Source organism: Bufo bufo, chromosome 6 (genome assembly GCF_905171765.1).
Source record: "Bufo bufo chromosome 6, aBufBuf1.1, whole genome shotgun sequence".
NCBI lineage: Eukaryota > Metazoa > Chordata > Amphibia > Anura > Bufonidae > Bufo > Bufo bufo.
Genome location: NC_053394.1, coordinates 139,582,159 through 139,600,561, shown reverse-complemented (window position 1 = coordinate 139,600,561; position 18,403 = coordinate 139,582,159). Strand labels below are relative to the sequence as shown.

Below are 18,403 nucleotides of genomic sequence, written 5' to 3'. Positions count from 1 at the left end.
AGGAGGTCCTCCTCTATTATCAGTAATATAAGCAGCAGAGGTGTTAGAAGGAGGTCCTCCTCTACTATCAGTAATATAAGCTGTAGAGGTGTTAGAAGGAGGTCCTCCTCTACTATCAGTAATATAAGCTGTAGAGATATTAGAAGAAGGTCCTCCTCCTGGAGTCAGTAACCAAGTCTTTTCTATACAGAGCAGGCTAGAATGGAGTGGGCAGAAGGAGGTCCTCCTGTATTTGCTGTGGCTTATTGAGTTAATATTGGTCCTCTGAGAAGTCCTTAATCTAGTCGGCTGTGGCAGATAAAACTGTGAAATTAAAATACATGAAGGGTGTACTCATGTGGTCGGCGTGGTTTTAGAAGTGGCATTTTGATTGACACTTGTGTGTTTTATTGGCAAAACCACACAGCCATTAATGAGAGTGTTAACAGAAAATGGCCGCGCTGTGTGAACACAACTGTAAAACTCTGAATTTGATCATGTCGGATTAGAATTACATCATTGGTGTAGGAAATTATAAACCAGTCGGGCCACCCCTTCCCCGCCATTCCTCCTTATTTAGAACTGGTGTAAGTGACTTGGAAGGGGATGAAGTCTTAGATTTTGCCGCAAATCACCTTTGCGAAAAAATCTGCACCAAAAATACACCAAAAGGTCGTATATATTTGAAAATAAATGACCCCTTAGTTCTATTTTTATGTATTTGTGAAAACAAGCAGAATGGAATTTTTTCTATTGCATCGATAAAAATATATATGAAAAAATTATATAGGAAATTCATAAATCTAGTAAAACAGTTTCCAGAATTAAGAAAGCAAAGAATTTATTAAGTAACATGAAGAACAGGAGGACCTCCTCCTAACAACTCCATTCTAGCCTGCTTTCTAGTGAACAGACTAGATTTCTGACTCCAGGGTGAGGACCTCATTGTAACAACTCCATTCTAGCCTGCTCTACACTGAACAAGCTAGAATACTCACTCCAGGGTGAGGACCTCATTGTAACAACTCCATTCTAGCCTGCTCTACACTGAACAGGCTAGATTACTGACTCCAGGGGGAGGACCTCATTGTAACAACTCCATTCTAGTCTCAACCCTAGCAAGTTCGCAGTATAAAATCACGTGATCTAGGAGTCCCACGTGATGTTGTGACGTCGGCAGGCCCGGTTTGCGCTTTACGGTCACGTGCCTCCTTGACGTCAGTAGGTCCTTCCTGTTCATGGGATTTAGCCTTTACCGAGTTTGTTGTGGTCGTAGAGAGCCGTGCGATGGGTTGTGACGGAGGAACCATCCCCAAGCGCCATGAATTGGTGAAAGGGCCTAAGAAGGTGGAGAAGGTGAGGACGGGATACAATGTATGGGCCGAGCGGTGGTGGTGTTCTGAGATATTTTCCTACCTCAGATATCTCAGAACAGGGGCACTACAAATCCCAGTATTCTTCGGTCTGGAGAGTGGCTGATACTACATGTGTATATGGGTTTGCTGCCCACTTTTCAAAGTGGTGACATATTGCTATCTCGGCGGCCGCCCTCGGCCCCCCCTTCCTCTGCCGTGCCCTCGGCCCCCCCTTCCTCTGCCGTGCCCTCGGCCCCCCCCCTTCCTCTGCCGTGCCCTCGGCCCCCCCCCTTCCTCTGCCGTGCCCTCGGCCCCCCCCCTTCCTCTGCCGTGCCCTCGGCCCCCCCCCCCTTCCTCTGCCGTGCCCTGGGCCCCCCCCCCCTTCCTCTGCCGTGCCCTGGGCCCCCCCCCCCCTTCCTCTGCCGTGCCCTGGGCCCCCCCCCCTTCCTCTGTCGTGCCCTCGGCCCCCCCCCCCCTTCCTCTGCCGTGCCCTGGGCCCCCCCCCCTTCCTCTGCCGTGCCCTGGGCCCCCCCCCCCTTCCTCTGCCGTGCCCTGGGCCCCCCCCCCTTCCTCTGCCGTGCCCTGGGCCCCCCCCCCTTCCTCTGCCGTGCCCTGGGCCCCCCCCCCTTCCTCTGCCGTGCCCTGGGCCCCCCCCCCCCTTCCTCTGCCGTGCCCTGGGCCCCCCCCCCCCTTCCTCTGCCGTGCCCTGGGCCCCCCCCCCCTTCCTCTGCCGTGCCCTGGGCCCCCCCCCCCTTCCTCTGCCGTGCCCTGGGCCCCCCCCCCCCTTCCTCTGCCGTGCCCTGGGCCCCCCCCCCTTCCTCTGCCGTGCCCTGGGCCCCCCCCTTCCTCTGCCGTGCCCTCGGCCCCCCCTTCCTCTGCCTGTAACTTAGTTTCTTAGTTTCTTCTTGTCTCTTGCAGATTGATAAGAACGCGGAGCTGGTCGCTCGCTGGTATTACTGCACCTTGAGCCAGGAGAAGCTGAAAAGACCAATCGTCACCTGTGAGCTGGGAAGGTGCGGACCAATAAAGCTGTTTTAATTCCTCTCCAAGATCTCAGCTTGCTGTCAGTAAACGGCATTATTCTTGTTTGCTTCCAGAGGCTGAAAACCTGCGCAGATCAACTACTTTGCACAGCTGAGGGTTTGTTACAATTTTATCCAGTCTAGACAATCCTCTTTGATCTACAGACATTTTACTTGTGCTGATACATTGTAACAAACTATCCGCACAGCAGAGTGTTGTTTACTGTCTAGACCGGATGCAATGTAACAAACCCCCAGCTGAGAGAAGTATTTCTGATTGTGAAGTGTTGTTAAGTCTTCATTGTATAAAATGGCGCCTGTCCCTCTAATACAGTGATGTCTGTTAATAAATACCCCCCCTTGCATCCGATTGTGACTCCATATTCTTGTCTTTTCACAGGTTGTACAATAAAGATGCTGTCATTGAATTCCTTCTTGACAAATCCCCAGAAAAACCGCACGCGGACTCTGCCGCCCATATCAAGAGCATCAAGGTAAAGCTCTTTGCTGCTGTATTTCGTGTTGTTCTGTCCCAGGCTTCAGTTCGCTACTTCCGGACACCAAGTACCAGGTCATGTTTCCCACCCTACAGGTAGAGAATTGGTGAGCGGCATGGGGAGGTTTCTCGCTGATTTATTACCAGAGAGAAGGAAGGCAAGGAGCCCCTGAGTTGACCGGGGACAGTAATAGGAGCACATGACCGCTATCACTGTCAGCCATATTGGCTATTAGAGAGCAGCTGAGCTCCGGCTACTTTCACATCTGCGCTTCCAGCAGAGGATCTGAAAACCGGACCAAAACAGTTCAGTTTGATTTTGCACATCAGGATTCATCCCTTCCATTAGGATGCGGTTGTGTTAAATCGAAATGGAAGAAACCGGATCTGTCACTAAAAACAGTGTAAGTCAATGGGTGACAGATCCGAATAAAACGGATCCGGTCACAAAACTGAATGCTACCAGAACGGTATGCATCCTGAATGGAGCATACCCCATTCACAGTACATTGGCCCCAAACTGAACCAATGTGCTTGGTACGCTGTGAGGAGGCAGCGGTCTCCTGCAAAAGCTGATTGGTGGGAGTCGGACCCCTGCCGATCTCATGTTGATGACCTATCCTGAGGATAGGTCATCAGTATGTAAATCCCGGCAAACCCCTTTAACTGTCATTGTATGACACCTGGCAGAGTATCTGTTCCACATGTACATCCTTGGCACATATTTAAAAGGGTTTTCCAAGAATCAGAGTCAGGATAAGTCATCTATATCTGATCGGTGGGGGTCTGACACCCGGGGCCCCACTGATCAGCTGTTCGAGAAGGCATCGGTGCTCCTGTGAGCGATGTGGCCTTCTCCGTGCTTACCAAGCACAGCGCCATACATAGTATAGTGGCTGTGCTTGGTATTGCGCTGTCACGGATGGTGTTGCAGAAAGCTGGAACTTATAAATAAACATCCAACTGGCTTGATCCCAAACTAAGGAGCATATGGGTGAGCCCAATAAAACCCTAGAGCTCTCCCTGACTGCTATGCCCATGCAAAGATCTTTATGGTAGACGATTGCATGCCCTCGTACCTTATGCTATGTGACACCTGAAAACCCTATAATAGTGAGGGGACACGACCACCGGCTCCCTGCACTTAATACGGACGGAGTCAGGGTCACCTACAATCAAGCCAGCAAGAAACACAAATAAAGGAAACAGACTTATCTGAGGAATCAGGAGACGCAGCCTCCAGGAAGAAGTGTAAACCGCAAAGTGAGGCAGTATGGGAGGGAATATAAAGGGAGACAATCAGTGCAAATAGGTGACAGCTGGGAGAAGGAAAGGAGATGAGAAAGTGAAACCAAAACAAACAACATCATACAACAGGTAGAGAAGAACGTCTGCCAGATCTTCTCACAGAACTGGTGGTGACATGCGCTCATCCCCATTAACTTCAATGGGGCTAAGCTGCTCCTAGGCCGTATGACCGATGAACGTGTTGTCACTGGCCTGGAGAAAGCTGATCAGCAGAGGTCCTTGGTGTCGGACCCCCATCGATAAGATACTGATGACCTATCCTGAGGATACATCATCAGTATTAAAGTTTTGGAAAACCCCTTTAAGGCCTATAAATGTGATGAACAGAGCGCTATATGTATAGTATGTGAGGGTATTATTTATATGTAAAAATTTTATTACATTTGTGAAGATAGAAGGTGGGCCCAGCGTACCCCAATCTGACACTGCAGTACTGTGCAGTTAGCTATATGGAAGACTTACTTTACACCACTGTTCTAAACACTGCATCTCCTGCAATGTAATACATGCAGCTCTGGCTGTGGCCAAGATTAGTGTCACCATTCTATTGTGGTTAACATAATATGCTATCTCCTTGCAGAATGTGATTGAGCTGAATCTGACCAACAACCCGGCCTGGAAAGGCGACAAAGGCAACACGAAAGGCGACACATATGACGAGCAGCGAGCGCAGTTCATCTGTCCTGTTGTGGGTCTGGAAGTGAATGGAAAACACAGGTATGTGCGCAGCAAAACAAACAAGGAATGTCGTTGAGATTTTAAGATCCCTGCCTGATGTAAAAAAAAAAGAGAATATTCCTGTCCAAAATATGTCCTGACATACAGCTTCTCCAGCTGAGGGTTTGTTACAGTTGTATCCAGTCTACATAATCCTTTGTGAGCTACACAGCCTGAACTCTAGACTGGTTTGTTTTACCTGCACGGATACATTGTAACAAAGTATCAGGACGAGAGGGATTTGTTCCCTCTTGTCAGGCAGCAGTCTGAGGTATACATTCCCTTCCACTTAATGGCATTCTAGTGAGTTGCAGAAGTACTTAGAGGACCTGTCGCCACTCCTGACACACATGTGGGATTCTGCATGTAATAACAGTTCTGGAGCATCTATTCTTATGGCTCTATGTTGTACCATTCTTTTATTTCTTTTCTTTTTTTTTTTTTAATTCTTTTAATTTTTAGCAGTCATTGTAGTATACAACAAATGTCATAGGAGAAAAATACAATGAATAGGTTACTGCACAAACTGTCGACCTAAAAAGGCCAGCAAAAAGGAACAATTCCATAGTATTACATCTGACATAGTGTTGGAAATGATTATGCGGTTCAGAAAACATATATTTAACGGCCTGCATTAGAAAAGGAACACAAAGATAAGAAAAGAGAGGGATATAGGTATAAGAGGAGGGGAGGGAAAGGTGACTATTTCTTTCTCAAGTATGCAGTTGTACAAAAGTCGGTCTTGGCGTACATTATACACACGCAGTTAATGCAGGTTTGGTAATTTGGTCCCTGTATCTTAGCCAGGGAGACCAGATTCTGTGGAATTTATCTTTGAGTCTGTCATGTAGACTAGTAATCTCTTCAAATTGGCAAATTGGGTGAACAAAGTCAATCAATTCACTAAATGTGGGTGGCTCCTTGCTCAGCCAATGCAAGGGGATAAGAGATTTTGCAGCTGCTATAAGATGGGCGGCTAAATTGTGCTTGGATGGTAGGAATGCAAGGCTGGGTCTTGCTAAGACAATATGTTCTATTTGAATAGAGAAGGAGGGAGAGCATATTGTCTTAATGGTCTGTTCTACCTGGCTCTAGAAGGTGGCAACTCGTGGACAATTAAACCAGATGTGGGATAGGGAGCCAGTCCCCGTCTCACAACGCCAACAATTGTTGTGTGTATATACACTGCTCAAAAAAATAAAGGGAACACAAAAATAACACATCCTAGATCTGAATTGATTAAATATTCTTCTGAAATACTTTGTTCTTTACATAGTTGAATGTGCTGACAACAAAATCACACAAAAATAAAAAAATGGAAATCAAATTTTTTAACCCATGGAGGTCTGGATTTTGAGTCACACTCAAAATTAGGGTCCATTCACACGTCCGTTTTTTCTTTCCTGATCTGTTCCGTTTTTTCAGGAACAGATCTGGACCCATTCATTTTCAATGGGTCCTGGAAAAAAACGGACAGCTCAATGTCAGATTTTTTTCAGGACCCATTGAAAATGAATGGGTCCAGATCTGTTCCTGAAAAAACGGAACAGATCAGGAAAGAAAAAACGGACGTGTGAATGGACCCTAAAAGTGGAAAAACACACTACAGGCTGATCCAACTTTGATGTAATGTCCTTAAAGCAAGTCAAAATGAGGCTCAGTAGTGTGTGTGGCCTCCACGTGCCTGTATGACCTCCCTACAACGCCTGTGCATGCTCCTGATGAGGTGGCGGACGGTCTCCTGAGGGATCTCCTCCCAGACCTGGACTAAAGCATCTGCCAACTCCTGGACAGTCTGTGGTGCAACGTGACGTTGGTGGATAGAGCGAGACATGATGTCCCAGATGTGCTCAATTGGATTCAGGTCTGGGGAACGGGCGGGCCAGTCCATAGCATCAATGCCTTCGTCTTGCAGGAACTGCTGACACACTCCAGCCACATGAGGTCTAGCATTGTCTTCCATTAGGAGGAACCCAGGGCCAACCCCACCAGCATATGGTCTCACAAGGGGTCTGAGGATCTCATCTTGGTACCTAATGGCAGTCAGGCTACCTCTGGCGAGCACATGGAGGGCTGTGCGGCCCTCCAAAGAAATGTCACCCCACACCATTACTGACCCAATGCCAAACCGGTCATGCTGGAGGATGTTGCAGGCAGCAGAACGTTCTCCACGGCGTCTCAAGACTCTGTCACGTCTGTCACATGTGCTCAGTGTGAACCTGCTTTCATCTGTGAAGAGCACAGGGCGCCAGTGGCGAATTTGCCAATCTTGGTGTTTTCTGGCAAATGCCAAACGTCCTGCACGGTGTTGGGCTGTAAGCACAACCCCCACCTGTGGATGTCGGGCCCTCATATCGCCCTCATGGAGTCTGTTTCTGACCGTTTGAGCAGACACATGCACATTTGTGGCCTGCTGGAGGTCATTTTGCAGGGCTCTGGCAGTGCTCCTCCTGTTCCTCCTTGCACAAAGGCGGAGGTAGCGGTCCTGCTGCTGGGTTGTTGCCCTCCTACGGCCTCCTCCACGTCTCCTGATGTACTGGCCTGTCTCCTGGTAGCGCCTCCATGCTCTGAACACTACGCTGACAGACACAGCAAACCTTCTTGCCACAGCTCGCATTGATGTGTCATCCTGGATAAGCTGCACTACCTGAGCCACTTGTGTGGGTTGTAGACTCCGTCTCATGCTACCACTAGAGTGAAATCACCGCCAGCATTCAAAAGTGACCAAAACATCAGCCAGGAAGCATAGGAACTGAGAAGTGGTCTGTGGTCACCACCTGCAGAACCACTCCTTTATTGGGGGTGTCTTGCTAATTGCCTATAATTTCCACCAGTTGTCTATCCCATTTGCACAACAGCATGTGAAATTGATTGTCACTCAGTGTTGCTTCCTAAGTGGACAGTTTGATTTCACAGAAGTGGGATTGACTTGGAGTTACATTGTGTTGTTTAAGTGTTCCCTTTATTTTTTTGAGCAGTGTATGTTGCTATGTCTGGGAGACCTATACCTCCATGTTCTCTTCGTTTCATTAGTAAAGTGTATGGCAACCTAGGCCTACGGCCCTTCCACAAGTATTTGGAGAAGAGAGCTCTGATGGAGCTAAAGAAGCTCGTTGGTAGGTACATTTGGACCATTGCTAAGGTATATAATATTTTAGGTATTATATAAGCTTTAAGTAGGTTCTTGCGGCCTATCCAGGAGATAAAGGGGAAATCATACTTCTGCAAAAGTTGTTTGACTTCTAAAATCAGAGGGGAGAAATTCATGGTATATACACTGACCTAAAGAATTATTAGGAACACCTGTTCTATTTCTCATTAATGCAATTATCTAGTCAACCAATCACATGGCAGTTGCTTCAATGCATTTAGGGGTGTGGTCCTGGTCAAGACAATCTCCTGAACTCCAAACTGAATGTCAGAATGGGAAAGAAAGGTGATTTAAGCAATTTTGAGTGTGGCATGGTTGTTGGTGCCAGACGGGCCGGTCTGAGTATTTCACAATCTGCTCAGTTACTGGGATTTTCACGCACAACCATTTCTAGGGTTTACAAAGAATGGTGTGAAAAGGGAAAAACATCCAGTATGCGGCAGTCCTGTGGGCAAAAATGCCTTGTGGATGCTAGAGGTCAGAGGAGAATGGGCCGACTGATTCAAGCTGATAGAAGAGCAACGTTGACTAAAATAACCACTCGTTACAACTGAGGTATGCAGCAAAGCATTTGTGAAGCCACAACGCGCACAACCTTGAGGCGGATGGGCTACAACAGCAGAAGACCCCACCGGGTACCACTCATCTCCACTACAAATAGGAAAAAGAGGCTACAATTTGCACGAGCTCACCAAAATTGGCTGTTGAAGACTGGAAAAATGTTGCCTGGTCGGAGTCTCGATTTCTGTTGAGACATTCAAATGGTAGAATCCGAATTTGGCGTAAACAGAATGAGAACATGTATCCATCCTCTGATGGCTACTTCCAGCAGGATAATGCATCATGTCACGAAGCTCGAATCATTTCAAATTGGTTTCTTGAACAGGACAATGAGTTCACTGTACTAAAATGGCCCCCACAGTCACCAGATCTCAACCCAATAGAGCATCTTTGGGATGTGGTGGAACGGGAGCTTCGTGCCCTGGATGTGCATCCCTCAAATCTCCATCAACTGCAAGATGCTATCCTATCAATATGGGCCAACATTTCTAAAGAATGCTATCAGCACCTTGTTGAATCAATGCCACGTAGAATTAAGGCAGTTCTGAAGGCAAAAAGGGGTCCAACACCATATTAGTATGGTGTTCCTAATAATTCTTTAGGTGAGTGTAGGTCTGATAGCTTGTTTGGGATTTGTATACCTAGATACTTTAGTGAAGAGGAAACCCATGGGAAGTGAGACGATGATTTTGCTAGATGAAGTTCTTTGGAGGGGACTGTGATGTTAAGGATCTCAGACTTTGATATGTTTACTGTAAAATTGGACATAAGGCCATAATCATTTAGTATTTTGGTGAGTATCGGGAGGTCAGCAGTTGGGTTTGCGATAAGGAATAAAAGGTCGTCTGCAAAGGCTAGGCATTTGAGTTGTATATGACCTATGGTAAATCCCTTGAGGGATTTGTTCTGCCGTATGTTCTGTAGTAGTGTTTCTACTACCAGGATAAAAAGGGATGGGGACAGGGGGCACCCCTGTCTTGTCCCGTTTGTGATCGCAAAGGAGGGGGACAATGTACCGTTTATTTTTATTCTCGCTGAAGGTTTTGTGTAGTGAGAGGATGGCTGTTATGAAGCTAGGAGGGAAATTAAATTTATTGAGTGTGGCTTCCATAAAGGCCCAATTTACAGGTCGAAGGCCTTCTCCGCGTCGACCCCTAGTAATGCTAACGGTAGGTTGCGCTTATGTGCTATATGCATGGCATGAAATAATCTGCACGAGTTATCCCTTCCTTCTCTTCCCTGAATAAATACGGCCTGTTCGCTACCTATAAGTTTCGGGAGCAGGGGAGCTATTCGTCTAGCTATCAGCTTGGCCCAAATTTTTTAATCCAAATTCAAAAGCGAAATGGGTCGGTAACTCCCACATGACTGGGGGTCTTTTCCCGTTTTGTGAATCAATGTGATGTGGGCCTCTAGTGTCTGGGGCTACAGCCTACCTCCTTGTAGCAATGAGTTGCACAAAGACACAAGTTGGTGTGACAACACTTCACCAAATTTTTTGTAATACAGAAGCGGGAGTCCATCTGGACCAGGACTCTTCCCTGGTGAAAAGCTGTTAATGATGGGTTGTATTTCTGTTAATGTAACCGGCGCCAAAAGGCTGTCCGCCTCAGACTCGGATATTGAGGGTAAGTCTAGGGTATCTAGAAAAGTCTGAATTGAGGGGGGCAGGGGTTAGACTGGAGGTTATAGAGTTCTGTGTAAAAGGAGTGGAAGGCTCTAGCTATGTCGTCTGTCTGTGTGTACTGTTGTCCCTGATTCCCCTTAATCTTTTTAATGAATGATCTTTCCCTTGACTTTTTAATCAGGGAGGACATCAACTTTCCCCCTCTGTCTCCATGCGCATACAGCTTGTGTTTTGAAAAAGAGGTGTTTGGCATGGCGTAGGTCTAGTACATGTTTAAGTTGCTGCTAAGTTTGCTTGCTTTTCCTGAGAGTAAGAAAGCTTGATGGAACTTTCTATTTTGGCTATCTGTTCCAGTAAGTCCTCTATTACCTTCTGCCTCTCTTTCTTTGTCCTAGAGCCCAATTCAACCAGTACACCTCTAATGTATGCTTTATGCGACTCCCACAACAACGCTGGGGGGGTCTGTTTGGTTTCATTATTCTGGAAGAATTCTTGTAGATGTTTTCTAATATGTGCCTGTTTTTTCTCTGTGCCAAGTAGCATTTCATTTAGTCTCCAGATCCATTCACCCCGTGGGATTTGTGACAAAAGAATTGTGACCGAGCAGGGCGCATGGTCTGATATCGTGATATTGCCTATTTGAGCCGTTGAGAGAAGGGGAAGAGCTGTTCTAGAGGTGAAAATATAGTCTAAGCGTTGGAAAGAGTTATTAGGTATGGAGTGAAAAGAGTAGTCTCATCAATGGATTACATAATCTCCAGGTATCTACTAGTTGTAAGTCGTGTAGTTTGCTTGAGAGTTTCCCTAGCTCTTTTAGTGATACGTGTGATCTGGATGTGGAGGAATCCACTGTTGGATCCAGTGTGACATTGAGATCTGTGCCTAGGATGACTGTGCCCTCTGCGAAGAGATATAGCGTGTCTAACGCTTTGAGCAGCCAGGAGATTTGTCCTTTGTTAGGGGCATAGGCTCACAGATATATACTTTTGCTAACTTCTATTTCCCCTTTCACTAGGAGCAAACGACCTTCTGAGTCAGTATGTTGTTTCATGAATGTGAAAGGGATCGAGTTGTGTATGGCTATCGCTACTCCTTTGGTGGCCTAGGAGGTATTGCAGCTATGGAACCATTGCGAAAATGGCGATTTGGGCATCTTCGGAATGCGTTTCATTTTAAAGTGCGTTTCTTGCAGGAAGATGACGTGGTCCTGTAGTAAGCATTAGGATTTAGAGGTTTGGGTTGAGACTAGTGTTATTAGGGCAGTCAAATATCACAGACCCAGGCTGGAGAGAGTTATACATGTCAAATCATTATGGATAACGGTGATGAACATTAGAGCTGGTGATCATTGAGATATATACCTTACACATCAGAATGGGATATATAATGAGGCTCAGCTTGTCCTAAAACCGATATATAGCTAAAGGAGACCACATATGTTTTCATAGGTGGTGACTTTCATGTCGGTATTCATGTGTCTGTCAGATATCTGTGACTCTGTTTAGGGGATGGGGGAGGTTATGCCGGTCTTGCAGCTTATGATTTTGCACTTTTAAACAAGCACTTAAAAAACATATATCTAGCATATTAAGATCTCACTAGGTAATGTGTAAAACAGGAGACATAAGTCTCAACGTTCAAATGAAGAACTGTACTGTGAATGAGCACGGCTGTACTTCACTGGGCCGTCTAACATGGCCTTAATAGGACGTGGTACCTCCGACAAGACCAAGTCCTTTCTCAGGTTGGTTCTCTGGTGCTTTGAAATGTACGTTGGTCTGGGCGCTGCCTCTTATTCTTCGGCACTGGCTGCCATGGTGATGAAGTTGGTAGCGCGGGTAGGTGCGCGTCTGCGGATATAGGCATCCATGATGGAATCTTCATCGGTTCCAGGCCTAGCAACGACCACGATTTATCTAAGTCCTCTGGCGTGTGAATGCGGATCCTTCTGCCATTACGCAAGATGTTTAAGCCGAAGTGGTAAAGCCAGGAGTAGACAATGTTCTTTTGGCGGAGCTGTTCCAGAAGCGGTCTCAGTATTCTCCGTTTAGCCAGTATAGATGGTGCGACATCTTGGTATAAGGCTAATTCAACCCCAGCGTACACCACTGGTGCCTTTTCTCTCGCTTCTTTTAATATGGAAGCTGTATGTACATGATAGTAATCCGCATATTACATCCCTGGGCGGATCTGTGGGAGACTGGCTTGGGCCTGAGGGACCTATGGATTCTCTCTATAGTGATCTTTTGGGCCTCAGTTTCACCCACTAAGCCGCTGAAGATTTCAATGGCAATGTCCGCTGACCAGGATTCTGGTAGGCCTTTTATGCGGATGTTACGCCTTCTATTCCTATTCTCCTGGTCGTAAATTAGAGGGAGTGCTCTGTTGATGTGCCCCGGGTGATCGGTTGTTCGCGCCTCCATTGATGTGGCGTGGTCAACTGTGGCTGCACATGAGGTTTCCAGAGTCTCTACCCTCGCACCCACCTGTTTGATCTCTGCCTTGATCTCTGAGAGCTCGGTTACTACTGGGCGCAGGGTTTGCGTGATGGTATGCTTGAAAAACACTTTAGAAGTGGCCGCCATGCCTGGTTCTTCATATTCTCTCTCCTCGCCGCTGCGCAGCTCCGCGTCTTCCTCGCTGTCAGCTGCTGCCAGATCTTTCGGCGCCATTTTGTCTGGTTGCGGCTGCAGGCTAGCAGTCTTCTGTTGCAGAAACTTGTGCATATCTGGATTGGTCTTTTGGCTTGAATGAACGCTCGGGATGTCTGCCTTGCGGTCTCTGCCGTATTTGACCATGTCTGTCTTCTTAGAGTCGAGTTCTATGATGCTTGTAGGGACTGTTACGGAGGAGCTCCACACTCACACGTCTTCCTCCATGAGCAGTCAGGCTCTGCTCCCCCTAAAGACCATTCCTTTATTATTTCTACTAGTTATGAATGAATTGCTAGCAGTCTGCAGTAAGGGTACAGAGCAGTGTTACCAGTTGGGGGTGTGTACAAGCACAGACTCACTGTATCCAATCAGTGGTGCCATTGTCAGACGTTGCAGAGACACCCCCACACACACACACACGTAACACCCTTACTGCCGACTGCTAGCAATTCATAACTTCTAGTAGAAATAATAAAGGAATGGCACAACATAGAGCCATAAGAATAGATGCTCCAGAATTGGAGGGGATCTGTGCATGGCACATATATAGCATCTTATTCTATGTGCCATTCAGAGATTCCTCCCCCCCCCCCCCCCCCCCCCCCCCCCCCCAATATAATAGTGTCCTTGCAGTGTGAAGGGGCTGGGGGCCGGAATCTGTATTAGGAATGACAGTGGGGACCGGTGCAGTCCCTATATTCTAATGCACCGGCCCCGCTGTGTGGACTCTCATTGCAGTCCTTGGTGACCATGTGGCGCCAGGGGTGGTGTGGAGTGGGCCTGGCGTGCATGCTGGTAACTGCTTTCCCTGGATATAATGGAGGCCATTTTGGCACCGAAAATTACAGAAATTCAGGCGGATCCAGCATGTAAGTGGAACCTGCACTTTCTGAATTATGATAGCCGCTATGGCACATAACGGGTATATTTAGTGTTAGGAACCCGTCTAACTAGAGATTGCCTTGACGTTCGGCAGACGGGCTCAAATAATTTTGTACAAAACGATTTGCCAAGTATCTCTAACTTATTAGTTCAGCATTTGCAATTATGATGCAATTTTGTACCTTATTTGATTTGCAGTGAGCTGTTGCATTGCTTGTTTTGTTTAACAGTCTTGTTCTCAGCCATAGCAACGTGCCCCTGCGCTTTGGCATGTGCTGACTGACCCCCTTTTTCTCTGCGGTCCCGCTCACTGTTGTATAATATTATCTAACATGTAGGCATTGTTAAAATATAATAATCTTGTATAATCCAGCTGTATTACTTACAGCTAAATTCCGTAGAAGGGAGGAGGCAGGACGGGCGGGGCGACGTGTCACTCACTACGTCACGCGCCCGCGCCGCCTGCTTCATTCATAAAGTGGGCGGCGCCGGTGCATGACTTAGTGAGTGACGCGCCAGCCTGCCTCTTCCCTCCTCTCTTCTACGGAATTTAGTTGTAAGTATGGATTATACAAGATTATTATATTTTAAAAATGCCTACATGTTAGATAATATTATACAACAATGAGCGGGGCCGGTGCATTAGAATACAGGGACTGCACCGGTCCCCACTGTCATTCCTAATACAGATGCCGGCCCCCAGCCCCTCCTCCCTCTGTGTATAGGTAATCGCAGCGTTTTTGGGTCTGCCAAATCGCCATATCGGAATCGTCGATTATCGCGATACGATTGCTTTGGCGATATATCGTGCAGGCCTAGCAGACATCGGTCTTGATGAATCAGACCAGGGCCATAGTTTCTGTGTGCTGCCATACTATTATGACAGCACCCTACTCTTACTATGGAGATCGAAGTTAACGTTGATTAGACGTTTAACTCCTTAGATGCCACAGTCAGTGCTGACTACAGCATCTAATTGGACTCCCTCTCTCCCTGCACCGCCACACCCCACAATGTGATTGTGAGGTGTCGGGAAGTTACCATGGTAGCCTGGGACCTAACGATGGCCTGGTATGAATGTCTGTTATGACGGGTTTACACACGGCAATTGTTGGGCTGATTATCGGGAACAAATGTTAGTACTAGGGATGAGTGAATCGACTCCGGATGCTTCTTGGAACCAAACCCAATCTGTGTCAAGGTTTCGACGATATTACACAAAGTCTCGCGAGTCTTCGAAGTAATTACTTCAGCTCATCTGAGCGGGATCTTCGTACAGTATTAGAATGAAGTTTTATGCAAATCAACTTCGGATAAAGCATCCAAAGTCGATTCGCTTTGCCCTAGTTAGTACGTTTGGAAGCTCATGCCAAAAAAGTGGCCTGTGTAAGGCTCCATTCACACGTCCGCAAATGGGTCCGCATCCGTTCCGCAAATTTGCGGAACGGGTGCGGACCCATTCATTCTCTATGGGGATGGAATGGATGCTGTCCGCATCCGCAATTGCGGAGCGCGGCCCCGAACTTCGGGTCCGCAGCTCCGCAAAAGATAGAACATGTCCTATTCTTGTCCGCAGCTGCGTACAAGAATAGGCATTTCTATAGGGGTGCCGGGCGGGTGTGTTGCGGATCCGCAATTTGCGGGTCCGCAACACACCACGGACGTGTGAATGGAGCCTAAAGGTGCCGTAGTTCATCAGGTGAAATGTTCGTTCATGCGGACAACTAACTCGCCATTTCTGAGCAGCAGATAGTGCTGTGTGAACTGTAATCTGTTTGAGGACAAGCAATAGCATTCCTCCACTGATGAGCGTGGCACTTATTGGGAAGGAACGGTCCCTTCCCGATAATTGCCTACTTGGTTGCCATGTGTAAACGCGCCTTTTGGCATTATGTCAGATTTACCTTAAAGTGGTTGTCTGAGTTATGTAAAAAAAAATAATATAGCACTGTAAATCTGATGGTCAGCAATGTATACGTAAGATAAGCAAGTTTCAAGCAAAAAAATAAATAAAAATGTTTCCTCATTACCCTAGTTCTGTTCTGGCCCTTTGTTGACATGCAGTTGCAGAGCTGTGGGGGCATGTAACAACAATCTATGAGGGTTTTAATCCCTTACATTTTCTTAGCTAGAAACATACAATAAACAAACAAAAAAAATACTTGGACAACCCCTTTAAATGCGCCTTTAGGCATTATGTGAGATTTACCTTTTTAAAGGAGTAAAATTACTGAAAATACCTAAATATTACTATTATAAACACATTCCCAAAAAGCTTTTATGTATAATAGCTCATTTTCTCTAGGGTACAAGCATCAAGGGAAATAAAATGGTCACTGCCCTATTAGCGCACACAACCCAAACCCCATTCTTAATAAAGGTGCCCCAAGGTCTTTTGTAGGTTGAATGGAGAAGGCCTCTCACAGCACCTCCAAAACTTCTGACCTGGGTGCCAGTTGCCTTTGGCCTTCATATAGATATATCTCCAGACACGTGCACTTCATCGTTGTAGCAACAGTAACACCTACAGGTGATGATTTATAATTGTATGTGGAGCCTATTCCTAATATACTTGATAAACCTCTGCTCTGTTTCCTATATTCAGAAACTTGGTCCTTTGTTCCCCGCACACTTGGACGTTAGAATCAGTGACCCATCCTCCTTAGTGGTGATAACAGTTGGGAGAATAAGGGTACATTCACGCACAGTAGATTTGTTGAAAAAATACCCACATCTGCCTCATTCATCCGAATTGGAGAAATCCATGGCCATGCAGCAGAACCAGCCTCATTCAGATGCTTGTGATATTAGTCTAACAGCTCCATGAAAATGAAATGAGGCTCTGGATAATAGGGTAGTGGTCCAGATCATTTATGAAGCAGGTTATTTCAAGGGTTAAACATTCGTATCTCCTGTAATGTGTCTTCATATCTCTTAGGTTCTGTGTGCTGAGAAACTGCGGCTGTGTGTTCTCCGAGAGAGCGTTAAAGGAAATCAAGACTGACATATGCCATAAGGTATGTCCACCCCAAATGTGTGAAATAAGTAAACCAGACATCAACACTGTGCAGCATCCTGTCAGCAGCACTAAGTATTTCAGAGCTGCATTGCTTCTATGATGTAACGTTTCCGTAGCGATTTTCTGTTCTCTATTGTCCCTGTCACTTTGTACCTAAGTGCCATCATTACGGTAACAAAGTGGCTTAGCTGCTGTGTATATGGTTGGATTTCTCCCCTGGGGTGGTCGCTAAGGTTTCTAGTTACCAGTCCTTTATTTAAGCTCTAAGATCATTAGCGGCTCCTCCTGTGGGATTGCTCCTTGCCAATGGATGCATCATTTCTCTCCACTGTTACTAGTCCAGGATAGGGCTGCAGTAAACGATTATTTTAGTAATCGACTATTCTATCGATTATTTTTTACAATTAATCGAGTACTCTAATAAGAAAAAATTAATTAATAGAATGTTTGTTTTTCATTTATAAAAACTCATCAGACCCCCTGCCATCAGTCCCCAACACCCTTCGTTCCCGCCTGTGCTATCAGCCCCATAAGTTCCCCGAGTGCCATCAACTCCATTCCCCCAGTGCCTTCAGCTCCACTCCCCCAGTGCCATCAATTGCCATGTCCCCCACTCCCCCAGTGCCATCAGATCAGCCCCTCCATGTCCCCCAGTGCCATCAGATCAGCTCCTCCATGCCATCCATTGCCGGTTGTCCCCCTTCAGTGCCATGTCCCCACCACCAGTGACATAAAATACTTACCTTTCCTGTAGGGGCTCCTCACCGCGAGCTGCACTGGATCCTGACGTCACACAGCGTCAGGTCATAGTGCGCGCTTACATGCGCTATGACCTGACGATGTGTCAGGATCCAGTGCGGTACGGGCCGGCGGGTGACCACAGAGCGGTAAGTAATAGCAAGCGCTTCACTCCCGCTCTGTGGTCACATGACACAAACGAATCCTTGATGAAAAAAATTTGCATCGAGGATCTTTTTGTGTCGAATTACTCGATTCAATCGAGTAATCGTTTCAGCCATAGTCCAGGAGCAGCGAGACGCTCTGATAGGATTCTGTCATCTTACTATTACATGGCACTCTCGAGGGACACCAACATGGCCATGGAATGCTGCCCCGGGCCTGTTCACACCTAATTAATGTTTATACTGTAGCCGATTAGAAACACAGTTGTGGCTAAATGTTATAATTCAGATACAATTAACATTATACAACAACACAGATTATGATCCAGCTGTATTTACTGTGTAAATGAATTATATTACTTATCCTGTACTGATCCAGAGCTGCAATCACTATTCTGTATCCTGTACTAATCCTGGTTACATCCTGTATTATACTCCAGAGCTGCACTCACTATTCTGCTGGTGAAATCACTGTGTATATACATTACATTACTTATCTTGTACTGATTGAGGGACATCCTGTAATATACTATGGAGCTACATTCACAGCACTACAGGCGTCAGAGTTGAATTCTTCCAGCATTCCCTGCTGTTTTTACACTTTAAGGGCTTATGCACATGAAAATATTTTCTTTCTGTATCCGTTCCGTTTTTCTTTTTGCGGACCGTACACGGAACTATTCATTTCAATGGGTCAGTAAATAAAAAAACGGAAGTATATGCCATGTGC

General features: G+C 46.4%; 1 protein-coding gene across 1 annotated transcript in view; it reads left to right on the top strand.

Annotated features, from left to right (window-relative positions):
- The first annotated feature begins 1,192 nt into the window (after positions 1-1,192).
- RTF2 (replication termination factor 2) overlaps positions 1,193-18,403 on the top strand; it is a 58,692-nt gene continuing 41,481 nt past the window's right edge. The window contains exons 1-5 of the mRNA XM_040436079.1: positions 1,193-1,335; positions 2,253-2,347; positions 2,757-2,850; positions 4,741-4,877; positions 16,691-16,769. Of these exons, the coding sequence (XP_040292013.1) occupies positions 1,267-1,335; positions 2,253-2,347; positions 2,757-2,850; positions 4,741-4,877; positions 16,691-16,769 (474 nt within the window). The 5' untranslated portion in view covers positions 1,193-1,266. The remainder of the gene's footprint in view (positions 1,336-2,252; positions 2,348-2,756; positions 2,851-4,740; positions 4,878-16,690; positions 16,770-18,403) is intronic.